Source organism: Panthera leo, chromosome D3 (genome assembly GCF_018350215.1).
Source record: "Panthera leo isolate Ple1 chromosome D3, P.leo_Ple1_pat1.1, whole genome shotgun sequence".
Lineage (NCBI taxonomy): Eukaryota > Metazoa > Chordata > Mammalia > Carnivora > Felidae > Panthera > Panthera leo.
The window spans coordinates 9,871,532-9,888,512 of NC_056690.1; the positions used below are offsets into that span (position 1 = coordinate 9,871,532).

At 42.1% G+C, this 16,981-nt stretch overlaps 2 protein-coding genes across 8 annotated transcripts in view; one reads left to right on the forward strand and one right to left on the reverse strand.

Annotated features, from left to right (window-relative positions):
* LOC122204271 (60S ribosomal protein L6-like) overlaps positions 1–16,981 on the forward strand; it is a 738,693-nt gene that overhangs the window by 619,064 nt on the left and 102,648 nt on the right. The window lies entirely within an intron of this gene.
* The window catches only part of HECTD4 (HECT domain E3 ubiquitin protein ligase 4), a 190,776-nt gene that overhangs the window by 85,571 nt on the left and 88,224 nt on the right, over positions 1–16,981 (reverse strand). For 5 of the 7 annotated variants that reach the window (XM_042911719.1, XM_042911717.1, XM_042911716.1 and 2 more), the window contains 9 exons: positions 15,865–16,023; positions 11,693–11,806; positions 10,838–10,978; positions 5,402–5,634; positions 4,873–5,018; positions 3,273–3,343; positions 2,082–2,187; positions 1,383–1,503; positions 557–685 (listed from right to left, as the gene is read on the reverse strand). In XM_042911719.1, coding sequence (XP_042767653.1) covers positions 557–685; positions 1,383–1,503; positions 2,082–2,187; positions 3,273–3,343; positions 4,873–5,018; positions 5,402–5,634; positions 10,838–10,978; positions 11,693–11,806; positions 15,865–16,023 — 1,220 coding nt within the window. The remainder of the gene's footprint in view (positions 1–556; positions 686–1,382; positions 1,504–2,081; positions 2,188–3,272; positions 3,344–4,872; positions 5,019–5,401; positions 5,635–10,837; positions 10,979–11,692; positions 11,807–15,864; positions 16,024–16,981) is intronic. The other 2 variants (XM_042911721.1, XM_042911718.1) reach the window with 1 other exon arrangement.

Sequence of the window (16,981 nt, forward strand, 5' to 3'; positions counted from 1 at the left end):
CCACCACTGCTATAAAAAAAATCTTTGGATTGCTATAAATTGCCATGTGGGAACAAATTATTGAGTTTACATAGAAGCTAACTTAAAAATAATTACAGAGAATGAAATGAACCGTAGGTTTAGAAATTATTCAATATAAAGGTTGTGAGAAAATTACCACCTTTTTAAGTTATTTGAATGGAGAGAATGTAATAAACCAGCCGCAAAGTCAAAATTATTTCAAATGTTGGATTATTTTATCTCTATATGCATAGATTTCAGATGTGTACGAGATCACTTGTAAGCGCAATACTTTATAGTCCTTTAAAAAAGGATGAAATAAACAAGGCACAAGAAGAGTGACACGAGCACATGGAGACACGTTATGAGAGTGTCACAAATATGGTAACCACTGTGCAAGGACATAAAAACCTATGAGATGAGTGACCTAATATTACCTCTCACAACAATAGAGCCACAGGGTGAAATGTGACATCGTAATACACAGAGTTAGCCAGTCGAGCTGCCCTTTACACACTGGGTAGAAAGCATCGTTAGAAGAAAGCTTGGTGTTTACCTGTACCTTCAATGTCTCTCCCTGCAAGGAGCTGTCACTGTCCTCGTTCTCATCGGGTTTAATCAAAATAGTGTTACTGAGAAGGTGGTTCTGAACTGCCATCAGATAGCGCAGGCAGGAGGATGCAGCCTTTAATACAAATAAGGGCATTTAAATGATCTACACCTTACAGCAAAAAGGGTTCATGTCATCCTCATGTTTATAAGGGTTGGACAAGGGAAGCAGAAGAGAAAGTACAGAAAACAGACCAGGTTAGTTTCTCAGGTGACTTATTTCCACATGACTTTTGATATGTCATTTGACACATTCACCTTTCTGCCTTCTGCTGCCTAATTCGCACTAGTCACTCAGATACTTACTTGAATTTCTCCCACCCTCTCCCCCTCTCATGAATTTCCACTAGAAAAGAGTCCACCAGAACCTTGAAAGAATCTCTAGGTTCTTTCTAGTCTCTGGGGAAGCGTGACGTTTTAGAAAACGATACTACATTAACAGTTAACAGGGAGGACAATCCTCACTATGTAAACAAAACGAAAACATCCAAATTCAGTCAAACGATTCACTGCATCAAGACATTTAAAAGCAGGGGGAATAAAATCTTAGAGAAAGCGATCCAAGTGGGTTTGTTTGGTTCTGTATTTCCAGGACAAACACAGTCACCCACTGACTCCGTCAATTAAGACTGCCTTGGAGAGCGCGTTACATCAGCGTGTACACACACACACACACACACACACACACACACACACACACACACCTCGATACAGTAACATGAAAACAGGGACACTTGATACCATTTGGCTTCATTAAACACATTTTTACTTACAGGCACAGTCGAAAGGAGTTTTTGAAAATCCTCTTTAGAGACAGTTTGGCACTTGGTGATTAAGATACAGGATTCCCGTACAACAATCTTCAGAATGTAGTGTAAAAGTTCATCATTTAGTCTTTAAAATGCAGGAAAAATGTAACAATAAGATACGTATGGTTTAATAATAAAAGGATAAATTTTACACAATTGGAATGAGATGACAAACAGGAGATACAAAATTCACTGGCTCTGTAAGTATATCATCTTCCTCAGCAACAATGCTAACAACTAGGTGTACTATCTAAATCCAGCTTAAGAAACAAAATGGTAACCAAGGACGTAGTCGGAGTACTTTTGTAAACGGCAAAGAAAACCAACACCTTCCTCCCCTTCCCAGCTCACCCACACCCTCACCCTGGCCCTCTCCCGTAGCCCACTGAGTTGGGTGGCACCCTTCACCAAGATGTTTAAATAAGTTCCATCCATTCTTTCCACTGAGTACTTTGCCGAGAAAACTGAAAAATGCTATCATCGCCTTTTAGGGCAAGTGTGGGATATATGATCTTTTGATGGATCCGTGATTTCAACTTAACATGCTAATTATCATATTAGATATTATAGGAGACTTAAGTTGCTCAAACGCATTTAATGTAAATTAGTTACTGAGAAAAACACAAAGAGAAGGCTATCAGTCAACAGCGTGACTGGGGTCACCTGTAATGCTCATCCTCCTCGCTGCCAAATCGGTTGTTTTGAAGCTGTTCAGCTAAATTGGTTAAGATCACATCCCGCAGCTGGGAGAGGCCGCTGTTTCTCTCTCCTGACACAGAACAGAGCTCCGTGAACGACCCTGGTGATTACACTTAGGAAACTGAGGCTATTAAAACAAGTTTTCAAATGAGCACACTGTCGACGATGTAGGGGCGCCAGGCACACGTACTCTCACAAAGAGCAGCAGCAAAAACAACCTCACAAACCAAGCAGACTTCTTTCAACCAGCACATCCTGATCTAGCTGTAGTTTGCCTCTTCATATGTCACACAGCGGGATTTCTAATTCCTTAAACTCATGCTGCTTATAAACACAGAGTGTCTCTGACAGGGTGAGCTTTGCTGTAGTGTTTGATCTAACTTTAAAAGTTGGGTTTTAATGTATGGAGGAAACAAACGGACTTGGCAACCCCTAAGAAGTCATTATCTGTAATGCACGTTAAACCTCTACTATCAGGCACCTTCTGCTAAGCGGCATGGATAGAAAAAGGTTGGGGCGCCTGGGTGGCTCAGTCGGCTAAGCGTCCGACTTCAGCTCAGGTCACGATCTCACAGTTCGTGGGTTCGAGCCCCGCGTCGGGCTCTGTGCTGACAGCTCAGAGCCTGGAGCCTGTTTCGGATTCTGTGTCTCCCTCTCTCTCTGACCCTCCCCCGTTCATGCTCTCTCTCTGTCTCAAAAATAAATAAACATTAAAAAAAAAAATTTAAAAAGAAAAAGGTTGATAAAGGCTTGAAGATACACAGAACAGGGTTTCTCCTCTCAATCTAGTTGAAGCACTGGTGTACGTGCAGATACATTAAAAAAAAAAAAAAATTAACAAGGGGCACCTGGGTGGCTCAGTCGATTAAGCATCCAACTTTGGCTCAGGTCATGATCTCACAATTTGTGGGTTCGAGTCCCGCATCAGGCTCTGTGCTGACAGCTCAGAGCCTGGAGCCTGCTTCAGATTCTAGGTCTCCCTCCCTCTGCCCCCCGCCCCCGTTTGCACTCGGTCTCTCTTTCAAAAGTGAACTTTGAAAAAAAAATACTAACAAATACTAACAAACAAGAAAGGTCTATTATCATAATAATCCAGTTGGTTCCTCGAGGACAAAAAAAGGGATGGCTGTTCAAGAAGTCAGGGATAATTCTCACCTTCCGTTAAGACCAGCTTAAGTAAGTTATTGATTTCGGTTTCACCTGGGTACAAGATATTTAAGCCAGAGCTGAAATGACAGAAAAGTCAAAAAGCTTTTCAACAAATATTCTAGAAAATCCAAACTCTAAATATTTTAATTTGCACTTATATTAAAGATGCCAGTGATTACATGAAACTCTGACGGAAGTTTCATGACTAACAAAGTGGCTGAACCTAAATTCAACGTCATGATACAGTCCATTCACCTCCCTGATCAGCAACCAACAGGCTCCCTCTCCTGCGAGTTTCCAGAATGAGAATTTGTCTGAGGCTGGATATGGAACTGGTAAGAGAGAACGGAGCTGTAAAAAAGTCAGTGTAGCCGGGCCAGGTAGATATTAGCAGACTGCCCAAAAGCACATTTGGGAAGTGGGATTTCTAAATCTCAGCTTTTCCAAAAGGGCAAGAGGGGCATCACAAGTGGTGCCAGAATTTTATTTTTTTCTGTGAGGTTTCCACACAATAAAGTGAACATTTTTCAAGCGTTCAATATGACAAGTTTTGACATATGGGTATACCCGTGAAGCCATCACCATAGTCAGAACACAGCCATCACCTCCAGAAGTTTCCTCAGGACACTAGATTTAAATCAGAAAACAGGGGCGTCTGACTTCAGCTCAGGTCATGATCTCGTGGTTTGTGAGTTCAGGCCCCGCGTCAGGCTCTGTGCTGACAGCTCAGAGCCTGGAGCCCACTTTGGATTCTGTGTCTCCCTCTCTCTCTCTGCCCCTTCCCCTCTCAAGCACGCGCGCGTATGCTCTCTCTCAAAAATAAACATACGTTTAAAAAAAAAAACTTAAATAACTTACAAAAGATACCCAAAGCATAATCAACTATGGAAGGAAAAAAATCCCCTCCCTCTCTGTTCACCCCTATCACACAGTTCTTGCAGACCAAGCATTCAGTTGTCCCTTGGTCACTAAATTATACTTGGTCACATTAAAACTATATTCCTGGATAACAGTTCATTGCACTCAGAAAACAATATTAAACAATATTAAATAATAACAAACAGAAAATGGCCCATATATTCTGCCCTCTTCTCTAACAAGGTTTTAGGTTTTAAGCAGAATTTAAAAGGTACTTTGCATTTTATGAAGCTCTCACAAACTCTCATAGTAGGTGTTATTTTTATGCCCATTTTATAGCTAAGGAAAAGGAAACCTGAAACCGAGCTAGTAAGTGGCAGAGCAAGGACTAGAACCCAGGTCTGCCGGCTGCCAAAAGACTGGCTTCTTAGTCGCTTTGGGACACTCTCTCCACAAATGACAGGAACCTTCACTTGCAAACCATCAAAATATCCAATCAAAGAGTTAAAAAAAAATTGGTTTCTTTCTTTTAAAATCCAAAAGGTAAGATGAGGACACATAGTTATGTGGCTTGGGGCCTTTGGGAGTGGGGCCACAAGCCCTCTCTGGCCAAATTATCCCCTGTGCACGAGGCCCTGACTATGGGATGAGGTCAGAGACTTCCAGGCTACCAGCCAGTAGAGTACAGAGGGTAGAGGGTGGCACAGGAGACGCATTTTGCAGAAAGCATGAAGAAAATCATGATTACCTGATGGCAAGACAGACTTCCTTCTGAATTTCAGGGCAAATTTGATCCTTTGGTGCCATCAACAACTGCCAAAGCAGCAATCCAGACCGTCGAATGATGTCTCGGTTTCTTTCGGTTTGTGGGCTGAAGAAAAATTTAAATACCACCTACGGAAACATAAGGGGTAGATCTAAAAATGCTTATTCTACTAGGGATAAAATTATCCCTACGGAAAAAAGCACAGAGTAGATACTCTTATGAACAGACATCCAGGTGGATTTTTCACCACACTCTCTTCTATTGTGTAATAGTGTAATTATAGTAAATATTTTACATCTATTAATTGCAGTGAGCTATAGCTCACTGTATGTAGCAGTACTCCATTAACTGCAGTGCAACGAATATGATTATTCTAATTACAGGATTAGAGTGTGGTTATGATGCAAGACGGGAATGTTGTTAAATTTCTCTTTTGGTGGCAATTAGCTGGCTGAAACCAAGTTTTGTGTTTCTTTTTCTCTATTATCTTACGTCGAAATGGTGCATTTACCTGAAAGACAACGAGAATACAGCGTATAATACAAGTATCTCCGTTAACCATGGCCTTCTCCATAATGTCACAAATACTGCTAAGATGGTGGGCTTCGATTGGATGCTGCTTGCCCAAGACACTTGTGATTGGAAGATTGGGGTTGGTGGCAAGAAGATTGAGTTGGTGTATGCACATCGCACCCACATGGTGCAGTAACTGGTTTATAACCTCATTCGTGGTTATAGCCTCTTCTAGAAAATGAAAAAGAAACTCAGTGAGGAAAGGCATCTCCGTGGGTGGCCTCCAAGGAGCAGAACTCTGACTTACAAAAGGAACACACATACTAGGACAGAGGATCTTGGCTCCCGTCTCTTCTACTACCTCTGGAGAATCCTTTTCCCTGCCACAGAGTGCTGGGGCGAAAATGCAAACGCTAGGAAATCCCCATTTTTTTTTAAAAAAATTAACGTTTATTTATTATTAAAAGACAGAGACAGAGCATGGGAAGGGCAGAGAGAGGGGTAGACACAGAATCTGAAGCAGGCTCCAGGCTCCGAGCGGTCAGCACAGAGCCCGACACGGAACTTGAGCTCACAAACTGCGAGATCATGGCCTGATCATGGTCTGAGGTGGTCAGACGCTTAACTGAGCCACCCAGGCGCCCCTAGGAAATCCCCATTTTTAAAGGGCAAAAGTGACTAACCAGTTAGAGAGCCCTTTTTATATGCCGGACAACAGGCTGTTTTACATGCGTTACCTTACAATACCGTTATAAACTTAGACTATTTTAGCCCTGTTTTGTAGAGGAGTCAATCAAGGTCAGAGAGGTTAAGTAACTCGCCCTGGGTCACACAGATACTAAGTATAGAGCTGGGATTTGCATTCAGGTCATTTCCGCTCAGAGGCCATGCTGCAACCAATCTAGTAAAATCTACCTTCTATGACTTCTCTGTGATGGAACACCACCCCCACCGCATCCCCACTCCCAGGTCCACAAATATCTCCTCCCACGGTACCTCAACATTTTTATCTCAGTCCCCACAACCTAGAGAGCCATCAGTTCAACTGTGAGCATTCACAAGCATCCTCTTACACAATAATAAACAGCCCATGGACGGTCACAGCCATTCAGGAAATGGATGTGAAAGTAATCTAAACAGGCAGAGTGAAAAACAGAACAAAACAAAAAAACCCAACCCTGCTTTTCCCCCTTAAAGCAGCTGAAATTAATTGCCTACCAGGAACAGGAAAGCAGCAATCTGGGAGAGGCAGGCCTGGGTAGGGGGACCTTGGAGTTGCTAAAGGCTGGTGGGCACTGGGGACTATGAGGAAGGACTCAAGGAAAACCAAAGAGAAGGTAAACTTGGCCAAAACTAAACTTTTCAATTGTATATTAACTGGAGGGCCAGTTCTCTTTTATGTCTTTGAGTCCCTTGCTTTTAGGACAATAGAATTCGGGTTAATACTACTCATCCTCACCAAAGACTTTCAGAAAGCTAGCCTCTGGGACCTACCCAAATAAATAAGGTCTTTGATTTTTATGCTGAGTTAGATGGGAAGCCGGTGGACGAGTCTGAGCAGAGGAGGGACAGACCTGACTCCTGACACTGAGACTGGTTGCCGGGGCGGAAACGAACCTACAGGGGCGGAGGGCAACCGTGGAGGAAGCAGGAAGACCAGTGAGCGGGCCACTAGGAGAATCTGGCAAAGTAAAACCAATGCCTAGGCAAGAGGTAGTGCAGTCCGGGTGGTGCAAAATGGTTGGATTTGGGATACCTCTTGAGGGTAGGACCGGACAGGATTTGCTGATGTCCATTTGGATATGAGGTGTCAAAAAAAAGTCTTAGATGACCCTAAATTTGTGGGCTCAGCGTATGAAGGCACAGTGATCCCTCTACTAGCACACAGGGGATTCAGCAGGTATAGATTTGGAGAAGGGGAAAGCCAGGAAGTCTGTTTTTGACAAGCTGGAGATATCGATCAGATATGCAAGTGGAGGTGAATATATCGTCTAGAGAGAAAGTCTCCAAGCAAGAGGCTTGGAGAGAATCATTAGGGAGGCACTGATATATAGTTGACTTTTTTCTTCTTTTTGCTGTTTCTTTATCCCCCAATAGCTTTATCCAGATACAATTTACATACCATAAAATTCTCCCATTTTAAGTGCACAATTCAATGATTTTTAGTAAATTTACACACATACCGGAAGCAGGAACATAAGTAGAAACATTACCACTGACTATGAAAATTAATTCTAAGGAAATAGCATGATCAACTTTATGCCAACAATAAGAAAACTTAGGGGCACCTGGGGGGGCTCAGTCAGTTAAGCATCTTTGGCTCAGGTCATGATCTCACAGTTTGTGGGTTCGAGCTCCGCATCGGGCTCTATGCTGCCAGCTCGGAACCTGGAGCCTGCTTCAGATTCTGTCTCTCTCCCTCTCTCTATGCCCCTCCACCACTCATGCTCTGTCTCTCAAAAATAAAAACATTTAAAAAAAATCAAACCTAGGGGCACTGGGTGGCTCAGCTGGTTGAGCATCCGACTTCGGCTCAGGTCTGATCTCACTGTTTCTGAGTTCAAGCCCCGCATCGGGTTCTCTGCTGACAACTCAAGCCTGGAGCCCGCCTCAGATTCTGTGTCTCCCTCTCTCTTTGACCATCCCCCACTCACAATCTGTCTCTCTCTCTCAAAAATAAACATTTAAAAAAAAATTAAACCTAGATGAAATGCACAAATTCTAGAAAGACACAAATTACCAAAACTATCTCAAGAATAAAAAATCTGATTAGATAACTGCAGAGCCTCAAAATATCACCTTCCTCAAAGTATTAATTACTGTGGTAATTAACATATGTCCACAAATTCTGATTTTTTTAATGTTTATTTATTTGGGGAGAAAGCAGGCCCAAGTCGGGGAGGGGCAGGCAGAGATGCAGAGACAGAATCCCAAGCAGGCTCCTTGCAGAGCCCCACTTGGGGCTTGAACTCATCAACTGTGAGATCATGACCTGAGCTGAAACCAAGAGTCAGACAACCAACCAACTGAGCCACGCAGGTGCCCATCTTTGATGCTTTTCCTTTCAGGAAGTGGAACCTAATTCCTCTTCCCATAAGTGTGGGCTTAATGACTGGCTTCTAACTGGAAAGGGAAAAATAGAAACTTTGCAGTGAAGAAAGCTGGCATTTAAACCAACTGATCAATTTTAACATGGTTAATAATAAATCCTGTTGACATTATGAACCCTGTGATAGGATGTAATGAGAAAAGCACTTCACCTCTGGAATTCCTCTCTAAAACCTCAGTTCCAATGAGAAAACGTCAGGGCACCTGGGTGGCTCAGTCCATTCAGCCTTTGACTCGGGTTTCTGCTCAGTTCATGATCTCGAGGTTCGCTGATCAAGCCCCACCTGGGGCTCTGTACAGACAGCATGGAGCCTGCTTGGGATTCTCTCTCTCTCTGCCTCCCTCCCCCCCTCCCCCCCCCCCCCCACCTCTCTCTCTCTCTCTGCCCCTTCCCTGCTCACATGCATGTGCTCTCAAACTTAAAAAAAAAAAAATGAGAAAACATCAGATGAACCCAAACCAAAGGACATTCTATAAAATACCTGACCAGTAGTCCCCAGAAGTGTCCTTTTCTGTTCTTCAAATATGAAGACTCTATCCAGCTAGGTCCAAGTTGCGGATTTATTTTTCCCACCATCTCAAGCCTGCTGCTGAGCCCTCTTAATGATTTTTTTTTCCTCTTCAGTCACTGAACTTTTCAAATCCAGAATTTCCAACTGGTTCTTTTTTCAAAAATTATTTGTTGACATTCTCTATTCTTAAGTCATCTATTTCAACAGGGTTTCTTTTAGATCTTTCAGTATATGTATGAAAGGCTACTTTAGTCTTTATCTGCTAAGTCCCACTTCTGAGTTGTGTCTGCAGTGTGTAGCTACTAATTGGTTTGGTTTGGGTTTTTTTTAATTCTTGTTTCTACGTTTTTACCTTCTTTCACTTGTTTACTCTCATTATTGTTTTTATTTTTAAGCCTGCTTTCCTAGGGGTCACCTAGTCTGAGTCAAAGGTTGTGCTCAAACACCTTGAGCCAGTAAGTCAGCCACCCTGGCTGGGTCTCTCTTTTGGGGAGAGCACGTCAAGGCTCATACAGCTTTCAGTTCTGCCCTGGATTTCTGTCGGGCCCTCTCACATCGTCACAGGTATATACAGGCTCGTGCTCGGCCAGGCCTGTGTGAACACGCTGGGTCCTCTCCAACTTCTTCTATGCAGATGTGCAGGTAGCTTACCAAGGCCCTGTGCAGCTTTCTCCTGACCCGGATCTCAGGAGCTCATCTCTGGCTAGTCCGCTGGCTCTCTGCTCGCCCTCATCAAAACCACAACCTCAGGCCAGCTAAGCCACTGGTCTTCTCAGCTGGCGTGCCACGCAAAGAGTGTTGTTACTGGCACCGGGGTTGGGCAGGAGTCTTTTCCACGCTCTGCTCCAAATCGAGTCAGCCTCCTCCGGCAGCAAAGCTGCCGGCTGACATGATCTGCCCCATGCCGGTGGGGTCACTGACATGACCCGCCACACCCTGGGGGGGTCACTGCACTGACCAAAATTACAGTGGAGGACGGGAGCTTCCATCCCAGCTGAGAATACCACAGACTTCCGCTTCTCTTACCCAAAGTTCAGTGGTTTTATGAGGATTCACTTCTCAATTTGGTGTATGCCTTTGGTCAGTTTCCAGAGCCTAGAAATAGTTGCTCTTGGTAATTATGTCCCTGTCACCGTTACTGTAAGGGAGGAGGATGTGCTCTTCTATACCACTGTACCTGACCTTGAAGCCACTTGCTTTTAAGTTATTAATACATACTTAATTCTATCTAATTATAAGTTTGTTTATAAATAAGTTATCAGTGTAAAACATTAAAACACCAAATAACCCATGGCAACTACAAATCATCATTTTTTGCACCACGGTTCTGACAATTTCAGAGTGATGTAACAGTTTGCTCTAAAGAACTCTATGGATTGGGGCGCCCGGGTGGTTCAATCGGTTAAGCATCCATCTTTTGGCTCAGGTCATGATCTCGCGCTTTGTGGGTTCGAGCCCCATATCGGGCTTTGTGCTGACAGCTCAGAGCCTGAAGCCCACTTCAGATTCTGTGTCTCCCTCTCTTTCTGCCCCACCCCACTCATGCTCGGTCTGTCTCTCTCTCAAAAATAAACAAACACTAAAAAAAAAAAATTAAAGTCTATGGGACTACCTCAAATCCTCTATTTACAGGTTTATTTAATCACAAACCAACCAGGCAGCAAGGATGTCAGGTTTCTAAGTTCAAAGTGGGAAGGCTGTTGACACATTTTGTCGCTTGGCCTATGTTCCCACTTACTAGTACTGCTGTGCTCTCTCCTAATTTATTTCGTGAAGGAAAAGTCTTTTCCTATAAGACCATGAGTGCACTTCACCTTTGGGCTCTGTGATGATGTGGCTGACTCCAAGTCTCTGGCAGACATAATGGAAGGCCTGGTTCCCAGGATTACACCACTGATCGATATAATCGTTTGAGCACGTCCACAGCATGTTGTTCACTGTATCGTAACAGGCACCTGCAAAGAGCACATTGTATTCACCGGTCAAGTCACCATCGGCCTGTATACAGACTTCCCAAAAGCACCGCTACAGAATGCAGAGGCGATTCTCCCCACCGCTGACAATCCATACCCCTAATTCCCATATCTTTGTTTGGCAAAGCATTAGAAGGAATCAGCATGAAGGCAGGACTCCATTTCTACTTTGCTTAACTCCTACGTGAGAATGGAGTAAGTCTTGTGAAACAGACAGTTCTTAGTAACGGACTTATATGTGACCATTTTAATTCCAAAAAGGATTTGAGTGGCTTAAATCAAAACCAGGACTTATGAACATTAACACCCAATAAGAGCCTTAGTAACCAAGCCCAAACTTAGGTATGAGCTTCCTAGGAGCCAAAGCAAAGAGAAAATCCAATATATTACATAATGTTCATTTCCTAACAATAAGGAGCATACTGATTCCTCATGGAAAATAAACTTTTTTACAGCATGAATTTGAGGGGAATTTGTTAAGGGCACCATCATACAACCTAATGGACAGTATCTTCAATAGCAATTTATGTGGAAGAATTTCACCTATGGCAGTTTCTTACATTGATCCTCAAAATTAAACAGTATCAAAAAATTCTTTCTTGCAAGGAAAATAGAAACCACAGGGAAATGACAAGACTTTTCTGCGAGAAACTGCTAAAATTTTGAATTTTCCAGGGAAATACGGACACGTCTTACCCAATCCTGGTACAAGAGCACCACGCCCAAGCGAGCTTCCAGCAGCATCTATGAGATCGGCGCGACTTGTGAACTGACCATCCGAAATGTTATACACCAAGCTAGAGGCAAGGACTTTGGAAACAAACATTAAGCTTGTTTAATAAGCCTTACGGTGATGGCCTACTCTTCAAAGTTTAAACTTTAGGCTCTTAACAAGACTTTCACAAAAATCACACCTTTTGTTGTTGTTGCCTATTGGTGGGAACAATGAGGAGACAGAATACACACGTAAGACCACAAAAAAGAAAACAGTCACATCTTCCTAAATAGTGAGCCATACTTTTCCTCAGTTAGTTAAGTAGCCGACTCTTGGTTTCGGCTCAGATCACGATCTCATGGTTCGTGGGTTCACGCCCTGCATTGGACCCAAGCTGAGAGCACAGAGCCTGCCTGGGATTCTCTCTCTCTCCCCCTCCCTCTCCTTCTGTCCCACCCTGCTCATGCACACGCCTGTCTCTAAATAAATAAATAAACTCTGGGGAACTTGGGTGGCTCAGTCAGTTGAGTGTCCGACTTCGGCTCAGGTCATGATCTCACAGTTTGTGAGTTCGAGCCCCACGTCAGGCTCTGTGCTGACAGCTCAGAGCCTGGATGGAGCCTGCTTCACATTCTGTGTCTCCCCATCTCTCAGCCCCTCCCCTGCTCATGCTCTGTCTCTCAATAATAAATAAACGTTTAAAAAAATTTTTTAATAAACTTTAAAAAATAGCCATATTTCTCAAAGTGTTTTTCAAATGGCAACTTTTGCATATATTTTTCAATACAGATTATCAAAAGGGTAATTGCAAGAGGAGTTACGCTCACTAACATCACCAGGAAATACCACTAACGAGAAATATCTTATATACAGTTGCTACTCAACAAAGGTTAGCAGACACTCAAACAGAGCTGGGATGCTGTCCCTCCAAACACTGGCTCTAGAACTTGGAGACACTTTGGCCTTTTCTCTTAACATAGGATAGCATGGTGATGACAGGCACGGCTCTGGGTTTTCTGGGTTTGAATTCCAGTTGTACCAGTTCTGCGAGACCCCGGGAAATTTACCAAACCTCTCCGTTTCCTCACGTACAAAGTAGAGATTAGAGAAGCACCCACCTTACGTAGTTATCGTGAAAATTAAATGAGTTAAAACCTTTCCACAGGCTCTACACCAGCACAGCTGTACTCGCTATGACCATTTCTTTTCCGTTCTCAAACGTAAAATTCTAGCCCTGTCTCTTAAGCTCCTCTTTCTTGTTCCCATCCCCCCTGTAACCCAGGTCCTCACTACGCCAGACTCAAGCTATACCCTAAACTGTACCGTATTTTCTACATGCTGTTGTTCCAACCTGCACCGTAACAAATCATCTGCCCCAGATCTCTTTTTCATTGGGTTTCCCCACATTGGCCACTTACGTGAATAATACCTATTTTGCACAACTTAAACCCAAGACCTCAGGACGGATCTCCTTTCTAGTTCACTCCACAATGACCCTCTCTCTCACATCCTACAGCACTTCGTCTCCCCACAGCTCAGGCAGTGATACGGCCTTGTGTACCATTTTCCCCTTGTTCCACACATGTACAACACTTCTCCCGACCAGACGAGGAGCTCCTCAAAGCAAGCACCAGTTCTTCCACTTACGGTGTAGCCTCCACAGTGACCAATGTGGAACAGGAAACAGAAGAAATTTACGTATTTACGGATTTGTTGGGACTAGAATAGAATGACTATGTAAGCTATAGCCTCATGAAAAAAATGGTGCTGTGAAGTCCTACTTTAATCAAATGGGGCCAATTTTAAGTGAGTGAAAAAGCCATGCCAGAGACTAAAAAAAGACTTTAATAAGACTAATGGTAAATAAATAACCCAATTTAAAAATGGACAAGGGATCTGAATAGATATTTCTCCAAGGGGGAGGTACAAATGGCCAAGAAGCACAAGAAAAGCTGTTCAACATCATTAGTCATTAGGGAAGTGCAAATCAAAACCACAATGAAATACCACTTCGTACCCATTAGGATGGCTAGATTTTTAAAAAAACAGAAAATAAATGTCAGTGAGGATGTGGAGAAATTGGAACCATTTTACGTTACTGATGAGAATGTAAAATGATGCATTTGGAAAACAGTTGGGCAGTCCCTCCAAAGGCTAAACATATAGCTACCATATGACGAACATTCTACTCCTATGTATACACACAAGAGAAATGAAGACATGCCCACACAAAAACTTGTACTAGGATGTTCATAGCAGCATTATGCAAAATAGCAAGAAAGGAGAAACAATCCAAATTTCAACAAAATGGGGTCTATCCATACAATGGAATATAATTTAGCCATAAAAAGGAATGAAGTAATCATTTTGTGCTACCAAATGGATGAACCTTAAAAACAAAAAGCCAGTCACAAAAACATATATATAATTCCATCAATATGAAAAGGCCAGGGATAAACTCATATAGACAGAAAGACTGATGGATGCCAGGGGCTGGGGTGAGGAGAGAAAAGAGTGTGACTGCTAATGGGTATGGAGTGATAAAAATGTTCTAGAATTAGATAGTGGTAATGGTTACACAACTCTGAATATACTAAAAACCAGTGAACAGTATACCTAAAAGGTATGGATTTTATGGTATGTAAGTTAGATCTCAATAAAGCTAGTATTAAAAAAAAAAAAAAAAGACTACCAGTAAATTTACATCATTTATTCAAGAGCTAAAGGGGACACTATGGTCACATGAACTGCCAGAGATAACAAGCTGTTGAGAAAAAGTCCAACCAATTGGATTCTACAGGCGAAAGAGTTTTGAGCTATTATGAATATCTAAATCCCAAACACATGCAACTAATTGAAATGGCCCAAAGGTTGATATTAGAAAAATGATTTTGTATCAACTGCTGAGGTCCAATTTACATCTTCAGGCTTAGAGTACAAAATGCCTTTTTAAAAGTCTACATGTGAAATATAATCCTTTACTGGGATAGCTGTAAGCAAATCATTTTAAGAGCACAGAATATGAAAATATTGGGAAATGAAAACAAACAGATTTTAAAACATTTTATTTTTCTAAACAAATTTCAAAGAAAAACTGTTACCGTATATAAAAGAAACATTCGGGTTTTTGTTTTTTTATAAAAACTCTAACATAACTTTCTTGCATATGATCATCAAACAACAGTGTGAGATACTATCCTTTTATTCTTTGTAGGTGGGAAACCTGAGGCTCAGATGGGTCAAATGATGTCCCTTAGAAAGTTAGAAAATGGCCATGTAAAAGAAACATTCTTTTAAAATATTTTTAAGTAATCTCTACACCCAACCTGGAGCTTGAACTCACGACCCCAAGATCGAGTTGGCATGTTCTACCAACTGAACCAGCCAGGCGCCCTGAAATATTTTTTGATTCTTGATTTTGATTCTACGTCTTATTCCATTTAACTATTTGTCTACTCTGAAGCCAAAATCACAACACTTTATAGAGTATGCCTCCCTCTTTTATAAAAAATACACATACACTTAATTGACAACATTAATTTCCAAATTAAGTTCCAAATTTTTTGCTTAACCTTTTGTTTACGTGCCCTAAAATGGAGGCACTTCACACACTTCTTTAAGAGCTTTGGAACTCTATTCATACTGGGTAGAGCTCTTGCTGGGTCATCAGTAAATACTGTGGCAACAGAGTGTTTTCTAAAATTGTCCTGAACTCATTATTTCTAGCAATTTTACAGGATTGTTTTGCAAAGTATATTATTATATCGTCTACAAAAATTGTATTTTTAATTCCCCCTATCCTATGACTGTATTGATAAGTTTTTGTGTTGGTATCAAATAGCTTCTGCAAACAACTTTAACAAAGTTTAACATCATTAATAGAAAAGCCTTAAATTTCATTTATTTATTTGAGAGAGAGAGAGAGAACACGAACGAGCAGAGGGGCAGAGAGAGACAGCGGGACAGAGGATCTGAAGTGAGCTCTGCGCTGACAGCAGAGAGCTGATGCGGGCTCCAACTCACGAACCGTCAGATCATGACCTTGGCCAAAGTGGGACTCTTAGCCGACTGAGCCACCCAGGCACCCAGAAAAGCCTTAAATTTCGAAGTTAGAGACAAATTGGGCAAAGTGCCACAGATCAAAGACACTTACTTTTTAAAGACGACAAACCACTTGTCCCACCAAAAAGAGAACGGGTGGCAGAGCTGCCGGCGCCCCCTGGCGGTGGGACCAGCATCACCAAGTACGTGCCGCACGTATAGATGGGTGTCTTCCGCAGCATTTTCAGAGGCAGCCCACAGCTAGTATTTGCTGGTGAAAGGGATGAAAATAGTGGTGTTTAACACACAGATTTGATTAGAGCATAACGAGGGGGCCCCAAATTCAAACAAGGCTATATCCGGATTCAGCAAACACAGCAAGAAGTGGTAAGCTAAGGAGAAATAATCTTCTGGCTCCATAGCCTGGCCCCAGACCCCCCCCGTTGCATGAGCCGAACATTTTCAAAGGTGTTCCCAATATTCAATACGCCTTTATGTCTCAAAACTTCTTTCAAAAGAATGAATCCTCACATGGACTAAATCTCAAAATGAAAGAAGAATCCTTCTGTTTGTGTTTCCTCTGGGAAACTGCACTCCAATAGACCTCTTTCCATTTTATACAGAACAAATTCTTCACGGGTTTGGGTTACAAACCGCTCTGAACATGAGGCCAGCCAGAAATTTCGACCTATATCTAGTTAACAAATGCTTTCACAATATCAAATTTTACACCTGCATGATTTAGGATAACCCATTACGTATTTTCTATTTTTTAGGGTCGGTGACATAAACTATCATTCAACAAATAATTATTGTTTCTAATCAAGAGGTATAAAATACACGCTAATCTCTCTTCCTCACTGGCCGATCGGAAAATGCAAATTTAAGGATTTCCTAAGTCAGTCAGACTGCTTTACCTAGGGAGCCGTCAGGGCACAAAATAGAACTGCCTAGGCAGATGTCAAATTGTCTTTAGATGGTTTACATGAGAAAAGCAAACCTAATGTGTCTGATATTTGTTTTGAATGCTTGTTTCTAAACAGCTCCGTTTTTTAAAACTCCAAATCCTCAACAAGTATATTCTTCACTCAGGAAATAAATTCAGGGGCATGAATTTCCACAAGAAACCTAAAAGGGGCAATGATTGGAAAATAAGCAACTCTGTGAGCAGAATATTTTCACCAAGATATTTTAATAGACATCTTATCAACATGGTAATAGGGATCAGT